Here is a 10379-nt window from a genome sequence, read left to right as displayed (position 1 = left end):
GAGAAATATTGAACACAACAGCTCCATCCGTTATTCTTAAAAAAAAAAAAACTGCCAAGACTTTGGAACTGTTGGGTCTGACAGCCCTCAATGAATCAAACCTCCCCCACAGCTGTGATGTTCTGTTTATGGAAGTATATAACAACAGCAGCCACTCAGAAATGCAGTAAATGGCATGTGTCCCTATATCAAGACTGATGTTTCCATGTACAGGTGCTTCTCAAAAAATTAGAATATAATTGACAATGTACTTTATTTCAGTAAATTAGTTCAAAATGTGAAGCTTATAATATATAGATGTATTTCACACACAGAGTGATCTATTTTAAGCGTTTATTTCTTTTATTGTTGATGACTATAGCTTACAGCCAATGAAAACCCAAAAATTAGACTATTATATGAGACCAATTGGTACTTTTGGTACGCAGTGTGCCAATCCTGCTGGAAAATGAAATCCTCATCTCCATAAAAGTTGTCAGCAAAGAGAAGCATGAAGTGCTGTAAGATTTTGAATTTAGACTTGATAATAGCACAGTGGATCAACAGCAGCAGATGACATGATTCCAAACCATCACTGATCATCAGTAAATTTTACATTTCATTTGTAAATCAAGGGAGCAGAGTCTGGAGGAAGAGTGGAGAGACACACAGTTCAAACTGCTCGAGGTCTAGTGTGAAGTTTCTACAATCAGTGATGGTTTGGAGAGCCATGTCATCTGCTGGTGTTGATCCACTGTGTTTTATTATCAAGTCTAAAGTCAGTGTAGAGTTTTCCCACAAAATCTTACAGCTCTTCATGCTTCCCTCTGCTACTGACAACGTTTATGGAGATGAGGACTTTATTTTCAAGCAGGACTTGGCACACTGCCCACAGTGCCTATAATATTGTAATTTTCTGAGATACTGACTTTTGGGTTTTCATTGGCTGTAAGTCATAATCATCAACAATAAACTAAATAAATACTTAAAATAGATCACTCTGTGTGTAATACGTCTATATTATATATGAGTTTCACATTTTGAACTGAATTACTGAAATAAATAATAAATATTTTGAGATGCACTAGTATGTTACTAATAATAATAGTTAATAATAATAATAATAATATCACATATATACATCCTGTAGATGTATATAGATTTAAATATTATATGTTCAATTCATAGATGTTTATGCATATAGAAGCAAACAAATGTTTAGACACCTTAAATTTAGGGGATTTTCAGTATTGAATTGTTTTTCTGCATTGTAGAATACTACTAAACTTATTCAAACTATAAAGAAAAACATATGGAATTAATTAGTAACCATAAAAAGGGTTAAACATGTTTTATATTAAAACATGCTTGTCAAGAGTTAATTGTTTGAATTTCTTGTCCCCTTAAGTAGTGTTGTGAAGAGGTAGAGTTGGTATACAATAAATAGCCCTTTTCAATAATGTTCTAATCCATATTACGGCAAAAACTACTACTAAATATGTATTTACTAGGTACATTTTAAGTAATGCAGGTCAGTCAATCTGAAACATTTCAAGAACTTTGAAAGTACCGTCAAGTGCAGTCACAAAAACCATCAACATTATGAGGAAACTGGCTCTCATCAGGACCGCCCCAGTAAAGGCAGAGCGAGAACTCCCACTTTATTTATTTATTTATTTTTAAACATACTTAACCATACGTAATTTATGGTCCAGACAAATATGTTAAAATTTAAATGTATTCCAATTTTGAATAGATTTTATATCCAGTATAGTTTGAATACATTGTATGTACATATATTACATTTCTGGAAGGGCTTCTTGCTGGTATACAGACTATAGCCTTTTAGCCAATACAACAATTTGTGTTGCCAACTCTTTGTCAGCAGAAATCTAATAAAAGCTACTGCAAGTTATATCTGTTGCTGACACATACAGCTCTGAAAATAAGAGACCACTTAAAAATTATGAGCTTCTTTGATTTTACTAAATTGAAAACCCCTGGAATATAATCAAGAGGAAGATGGATGATCACAAACCATCAAACCAAACCAACCATAATTTTTGCACCAGGAGTAAAGGCATAAAGTTATCCAAAAGCAGTATGTAAGACTGGTGGAGGAGAAAATGCCTAGATGCATGAAAACATTTTTGTTATTTCAGCCATTTCTCATTTTCTGCAAATAAATACTCTAAATAACTATATTTGTGTATGGAATTTGGGAGAAATGTCTGTAGTTTATAAAGTAAATGAACAATGTTTATTTACTCAAACATATACCTATAAATAGCAAAATCAGAGAAAATGATTCAGAAACTGAAGTGGTCTCTTCATTTTTTCCAGAGCTGTATGTGCAAATGCCCAAACACAGCATGTCTAGTCATGTCTATAGAGACATATTGAATAGCCAATAGGACCCTCTGAGGCAGGTAATCATGCCTAATCGTAGGCGTAGGCTGGAGCTGTATAAATCCCTCCAGCACCTGTCTAGACGGTCCAGTCAAGAAAACTGAAGAGTATAGGCTTCTGAGGGAGACCACCATTGACAACACTATGACAACTCTAAACAGAGTTTAAAGTGATAAAAAGGAAAAAAAAAAACATGCCAGGAGTAAATATTTTTTTAGGCAGTGTATCAGCACTTAAGTAGATAGTCAATAATTTATTTCTACATTGATTTAGCCGCAGAGCTGCGGGGTGGCTGCAGAGGATGATAGATGATAGCTATGCTCTGTAGTTTTAAATATGTCTAGAGAAACTGTAAGGTAGCCCAAGCTCATAAACTGTACTGTGAGTAGAAATAGTGTGAGCAGTAAAGAAGAGGATGAGTGTGTGTCCTATCAAGTTTTTAATAAATTAATCACTAATGCATTACATAAGCAAATAATAAAAAAAAAGATTTGCAACAGACATGCTTGAAACTAAAGTGTGTACCACTGACTTCATGGTAATGAAAATAAAAAAATTGGCAGCACAGTGCATTCATTTGCCAGTGCTGCAGCACCCATGGGGTCAGGGGCGGATTTTACCACCACGCAAACCACGCAATTGCCCCCTGCTGGCCAAAAGGTTGCCAAAAAAATACAAAACGCATTATTTATTTTTTGTACATGCAAGTTAAGCTAGGCGAGGTAGAATAAGATAGCTTTGACACAACTATGAAACTGTCTTATCCAAAAAAGAAAGAAAATTAAGGAAAGGAAGTCCAGCACAGAAAGCGTGACAAAGCTCACCAATTTTTTTAGCAGCAGCAACAAATGAAACATCTGATGAGGATGAGGTACGTGAGACGGCTAGGTTTTCAATATTGCATTTTGCTACACAAAAGAATCCATTTAATCAGGGCACCCGGAAAAAAAAAATTGCTTAGGGGCCCCAGAACTTCCAAATCCGCCCCTGGCTGGGTGTTCAAGTCCCTGTCTGGGTGGAATTACCATGTTTTCCCCTTGTCTGTTTGGGTTTCTTTTAGTGTCACATGTTTCCCCTCACAGTCCAAAAACATGAAGATTAGAACAATTGATTTCTCTAAATTGCACTGCTCGATGCAGTCCAGGGCCGTGCAGAAACCTTTGGAGGGGCAGGTGCTCAAAGTCAAGTCAAAAGGACACATATCGAGCACAGATTTTAAACACCATACAGAAACTCAGCTTACAATATAACCAGTTGATTTGTGGTCTTAATGTGGTGTTACTGTAAACTACAAATGAACAGAAGTCACATTAGATCAGTGTTTCTCAACCCTTTTCCTGCATATTCCCACTGTTCTCCATATTCTAGAGCTTTCTCTGATTTAAAGGCACTTAATACACTGCTGGATATACATAATGATTGAGTTATGGTCCATAGGAGGCTAAGAGATTTTAACAGGTAAACTCAGTAAAGGATTGTTTATTAGCTGATGAGTTAGATCAGTTGAAAAACACAATTTTAGGGCAGGGATCAGTGTTAAGAAACTGCTTTTAACTACCAACATAAAGTATTGTACTAAATTCTTGCTATTCACAACATCCAGCCTCTAGCTAACTAGTTAGCTAAATTGATTTCCATTTATTATAGCTAAATGAAAGTCCTACAATCCTAATTTAATAAACACAATTTAAAAATTAAATAGTTATTGGCTGATCAGGCACATCAGGGCAAGTTAAACATATATACCTATATAAGATAGCTAATTCCAAAGTTAAGATAACCGACTAGTCATAAGATGCATTTTATTGAACACACAGTGTTCACAGTTTACATGGTAAGATACCTTTCTTTTGCAAAAATCACCGTATATCCAGTTTTAATGTCAGCGAACTGCAATCCGCTGTTAAAACTCACAGCGAGGGGGAGGCATGGTGCTTCTCCAATCACACTTACTTTCCTCCATGCTCCGCAAAACCAGCAAGCTGATAGGCTGTTTCTCCTGAAAGGCGGGACTTTATCAGTGGCCTGTCTCCTCATTCTTTTTTTTATAATACGGGAAATTTACGTAAAAAAATACTAAAACGTGAAGATGGCGGGAAAGAGGGGTAAAATACGGTAGTTTCCCGGCAAAACGGGTATGACTTTCATACATACACTATATATAAACATAAATCTTATATATATATATATTATATATATATATATATATATATATATATATATATATATATATATATATATATATGAAAAAGGGCACTTTGGGCAGTAAGAGCCAAATGGGCAGGTGCTATTGTTGTTTATAAATCAATACAATACCAAGATGTGTTCTTTGCATTATTCTTTCATTATTTTGACCATTTCTCATTTTCTGCAAATAAACGCTCTAAATGACAATGTTTTAATTTGAAACTTGGGAGAAATTTTGTTAGTAGTTTAGAGAATAAAACAATGTTCATTTCACTCAAACATATACATATAAATAGTAAAATCAGAGAATTTTAAAGTGGTCTCATTTTTTTTTTCAGAGCTTTACAGAATCATGACCCCTCTGTCATGATGCATACTGTATCACGAAGTTCTTGCCAATACACAGCCCTAATATAATACAGTACATGTAAAAATTTGTGAAATTATTGTGACAAAACTATGGTCAGATGAAAATTTGGAACCAAAGAAAAAAAAAATCAAGTATAGCACTTTTCCACCAACGTAACGTCGCTTTTCAGCGAACCTAGTTTTAGTGGATCCGTAAAAATGTCACATCATACGTCATCAACAGAAGGCATTGCACAGCCCCCTTTGCAACAAACGTTTCTGGTTCCAGAACCTACTTTTGTTAGTGGAAACGTGGCAAATCGGTTCAAAATGAGGGTCACGAACCAGAGCGTGCCGGTTCCACATCAAATGAATAACGCTAGTATTGGTGTTTTTGATCCGTTGCACAAACAAAGCTGCAGGCAAGTGAAAAGCATTACGTAAAACTTTTATTTTTCACTGTACAAATTTCTTCAGGTTAGTAATTTGTTGCCAACATGTCGCATCGCCCACCTCCTCCTCCTCCTCCTCCTCCACGCTCGCTCCGTTCCTGCTCAAGGCTCTGGCCTGCATCTCTTCTTTAAAAAAGTCCTCATGAAAGAACTAAAGATTTATCACAAACTTAGTCCATAGCCCTTTTAAAAAACACCCCACGGCTTTCTAGAAGGAAAAACAAAAGGAGGGGGGTTGGAGGTGCTGTGAAAAAGGGGGATTGCTTGGTGATTTTCATTTTCATAACAATGAGGAAACTCTTGACCCCTGGACAAAAGGAATCACAATGGTGGAGAACAAAAGCTGAGGCTTCTCTAAACACCTCTAAAGGAGCATCTGAAGAAGGAGTGAACATATACCAACTCATTTTATCATCTTAAGCTTTATCTCACATCCTTTCCTTTCATTTTCTTTTAAACCAAATTACGAAACCAAACCAAAGACAGCTTTGGTGACGTCTTACCAACGCACACACATACACACCACTTGTAGCGAACTGTTATTGAGGTAAGAACTGTTATGGATTGTTAATACACTACTATAATATTATTATCATCTGCTTTGTCCATTTGAAACATCTACTAAAAAACTAAAAATCACCGTTTATGAAATCACATCCAAGTAATGTTTCATTTCGTATTGTATCATTTCATACGGAAGGAGTGAAAGGACTTATTTATCACAGCATGAGGATGAAGATGAGGTGTCGCATAAACGTTAAGAACCTTAAAGCTCTTTCCTCAAGTCAGGCTGGAAGAAGGCGCGTTGTTACCGGAAGCGTTTCAGCTTAAGTTGAACCCGAAGTTCAGTGTCAAAAGCTTCCGTATGTAAACCCATCTTATCTGAAGTTGTTCAGAGCTGTAACATACACAGGGTCCTACAACTCCTCAGGTTTGGCCAACAGCAGACCACAGAGGGCGACAGAGTTCCAGAAATAAGACGACTGCACGAGATCAGGCGTCCTCAGCAGGATGGTGTGGATGTTAAGCATGTGAGTACTGTTACTGGTTAACTAAAGGTGTCTCAGTGGTTCTTCTAATAAGAAATGAAGTGACGGCTCATTTCGTAGCACAACAACAGATCAGATATCTTCAGAATCCAGGGCTGATATGTATGAGTAAATGAAAGCACTACAGCATTTGTCATGTTTAGAGTCGGACCCTGGTGTTTTCACAGATTAAGGGAGTTTTCATACCTATAGTTTGTTGGTTTGCTCTGGTTGAAATCAGTGCACAGGTTTGTAAACTTGGAACATTTTCTCCATGGTTTGAATCCGTTTGTTGTTTACACCTGAATATCTGGACCAAGGTTTATGCCTTTTTTAAACTGTGTACTGAATATTTTGTCTGATCAGTTTTGGTTTCACATCATACTAAACTTAGTTTTTGAGTTTAGTGAGCGGACTAAAGAACTTCACTATATCTTGGTGTCACCGGCTACGAGGGCCGTCTTTTTCTATACTATATTTTAATTTGTTTGTAAAATGTTGGTTGTGATTTGGCGAGTTGCTTTGATGAATTCTATCTATCTGTCAGATTCTATCTACCCTTCACTCCCAAATTTCTTTTTTTTTTTCTTTCAAATTTTTCCCATTTTCTCCCCAATGTACACACGGCCAATTACCCGACCCACTCATTAGGACTCCCCCTATCACTAGTGATGCCCCAACACACCAGGAGAGTGAAAACTAACACATACTTCCTCCAAAACATGTGAAGCCAGCCACCGCTTCTTTTTGAGCTGCTGCTGATGCAACATTGGCGAGCAGCATCACAGCGCGTTTGGAGGAAAGCGCAGCAACACGGTTCCGGTACATCAGCTCACAGACGCCCTGTGCTGCAGACATCAACCTAGGAGTGATGTGGGGAGAGAGCGCCATCTACCCACCCGGAGGGAGCAGGGCCAATTTTGCTCCCTCAATGTTCTTTTTTCTTTAGGTTGGTTTAATAACTGACAACTTTCTGTAATCGGTTTGTGTAATAAAGTCTGAACCTTCTAGATAAAGTGTTTCACACTGCAGTAGATTATCCCTGCTTTATAAACAGAAATAAAAAAAAGAATCAGAGAAAAATCTGTTGCACACAATTTGCACTTAAATTTGCAATTGTGACATTTTTTCTCGCCAACCAATGTGAAGTATAGAGGGATGTAGCCTATGTTATGTCAGGATTTAGGAAAGTTCTTTTTTTTTTTTTTTTTTTTTTTTTGGTGTGAAGCCAAAACTAACTGGATCAGACTCCAGTCCAGACATTTAAGTGTTAATCAATTTAAAAAAAAAAGTTCATTTAGAATGGTAGCATCATAATTGTTCACAGTAGTGGTGATAGGACATTTATCACCTTTTACAGCAATGTGACAGAAAGCTGTTTTCAAGAAATGGTTATGAAACTACTGGCTGGTTTAAAGAGATTAAGGCCCAATTGTTGCATATAAAACACAGAACACAGAAGGAGTACACTGTTCACTCATTTAGGATAATAAATAAATGATATATCTATATTTTAGTTGTAGATGCCTGCCTTGTTGACAGACCACCACTGTGTAATTATGGTGAGCAATGGCGTCCAATCACAAGGCAGATGAGCTACAACGGCAGGCGTTTGCTTCTGTTAGCCAGTAACAGAAAGCTGAGGCTGCAGCTTGTGACTAACATGCATACATTAACTGTACGTGTATATTTGAAGTGGAGTCAGATTCTGGTAGGGAGTCTGAATTTGGCACAACACTGGAGCTAGCTCATGAGCTGTCTCTTCGCATGCCCACAAATTGGATAAAGACCAAATCTATGACCACCTATAAAAGTATCTCAAATCTGTGATATATTAAAGTGAAAAAATAATGATAATGTGAATGCAGCCTTGAAATTGAACCTAGTCAGTCCTCAACCCACTCAATCGCTTTTTTTTGTAATCAGATTTGTCTCACATTTAAACAAAAATGTACACTGGCAACATGAACATAAATTTAACACAGTTTCACACCAAACCATTCTGAATGAAGTGTTTATGTTTAGATCTTCAGCACTGAATTATGTTATTTCATGAATTTCTTGAAGGAAAATGAAAATAAATCCCCCTTTAACACTGATTTCCACTAGATCATCTAATCCCCATAGGTTGTAGGTGTGGTATTAGCATTAAAAAGAAGGGTTTTGCATCTGAAACCTCCTTAAGCCTTAGAGATTCTGAAGAATATCTCTGTTGAATAACCATGTGCACAAATTATAAACAGTCCCCCCCGCCCACCACCATTTGATGTATTAGAAGTCAAAAATTTTGGTGAAAGAAAATAATAAATCAAAGAAATCATTACATCATGATTTTTTCTTTTTCATTACTGACATTAACATAAATCTCACCCACGTATCATCTCCCAGGTTTTTAACTTGCAGGATCAAACTCTTCTTTCCTCCTCCTCCTTCTCCTTCTCCTCCTCCAGCTCATCTCATTCACATACAACTCTTCACACTTCACTCATACATTCACAACAGCATCAATATCTCTCTCTCTTTCTCACTCTCTCTTTCTCTCCATCACTTTCACTCTGTCTCAGTCCTTCAGTCTCGATCGCTCAGTGACAGCACAACCGACAGCTGTAGGCAATGCTGTCAGTTTTCAACCACAGTTATTGGTCACTTTTTTTTTTTCACTTTTTTTTTTTCTTAAAACAAACTACTGAAACTACTGGAACCAGAAATGAAAAAGAAAATGAAATGTAAAATCAAAATCAAATCGACAGTAACATCACATAAAACAAACGAAAAAAAAAAAAAGTCATGTCCTTGATTTAAAAACGAATAGGAAGAAAATAAGGAGTGGGGAGGTTTTAAAAGGAAGAAGAAAGAAAAAAAATGAGGGAAAAAAGGTGGATGCTCGACTGTTCGTAAAGATCAAAAAGATCAAAAAGAAGAAAGAAAAAATGAAAAATAGACGTCTGTGCAACTGGTGAACCAGCCATCAGCACTCGTTGCTCACTGCTTTACTCCACAGCTCCCTCACTCTGCAGAACCATCTTCTCAGGATGTTAATACAGACAGAGAGAGTGCGCGAGTGCGTGAGAAAGCACAGCCTGGTCCCAGTCCAGACAGACACAAACTAACAGACAGACACACTCCTAAACACACACACAAACACACTTCCCTAATGTACACACCTCGCTAAACACTTCCTCTTCATCCTTAGTGATTCCCAAATCAAACTACTGTTTCAAAAATGGTGCTTTTTCATCACAATTCAAAAACTAAAACAAAAAAATGGGGTGATGGAAAGAGAGAGAAGGCTTGAGAGGCCCCTCTGAGAGGAAGTGTGCAGTGAGGGCGTATGGGAGGAGGTGGTGGTGGTCTTGGTGTTGGCTGAGGCTGCAGCTGCTGTGGCGCGCTGGTTTGGGATGTGGCCGTGGTGGTAGTAGTCTGGCTTGGCCTGTAGATGGAGAACGTCTCTACAGGTTGTCTCCAGGCTGGTACTGTGGCTCAGTGGCGGTGAAGTAATCCTCCAGGAAGGACTGGATGTACTCGAAGGTGGGCCGCTCGTCCGGCTCTTTCTTCCAGCACAGGCGCATCATCTCGTGCAGGGACTCCGGGCAGCCCTGCGGACACGGCATCCTGTAGCCCCTCTCTACCTGCTCCAGGACCTCTCTGTTCACCATACCTGCAGAAAACACACAAACACAGCTCAGAATACTGGTCAGAAATAGCAAAAATTTGGCAACTAAAATTATTTGTCCGACCAAGTATTTTTAATTCTTTTTTTTGTTGTTCCAATTTTTAGCAAATTAAATTTTAGTTAATAAATAATCAAATCAATCAATGAATCAGTCAACATTTTTTTTTGATTTGGTAGTACATTGAGGGCAACCCTCATTTTCAAAGTAGCCAAGCATTTACAAAAACATGGATTGACGTGACAGTTAATAAATACATTTAATCATTTTAAATGAGAAGAATTCAAAAGAATTTAAAATAACAG

At 37.4% G+C, this 10379-nt stretch overlaps 1 protein-coding gene across 1 annotated transcript in view; it reads right to left on the bottom strand.

Moving 5' to 3' along the window:
• Positions 1 to 5350: 5350 nt before the first annotated feature.
• Positions 5351 to 10379, bottom strand: part of yes1 (YES proto-oncogene 1, Src family tyrosine kinase) — a 79842-nt gene continuing 74813 nt past the window's right edge. The window contains exon 12 of the mRNA XM_007235292.4: positions 5351 to 10061. Within this exon, the coding sequence (XP_007235354.3) occupies positions 9853 to 10061 (209 nt within the window). The 3' untranslated portion in view covers positions 5351 to 9852. The remainder of the gene's footprint in view (positions 10062 to 10379) is intronic.

The sequence above is a fragment of the Astyanax mexicanus genome, chromosome 8, assembly GCF_023375975.1.
Source record: "Astyanax mexicanus isolate ESR-SI-001 chromosome 8, AstMex3_surface, whole genome shotgun sequence".
Lineage (NCBI taxonomy): Eukaryota > Metazoa > Chordata > Actinopteri > Characiformes > Acestrorhamphidae > Astyanax > Astyanax mexicanus.
This window is presented reverse-complemented; position numbering and strand designations above follow the sequence as displayed.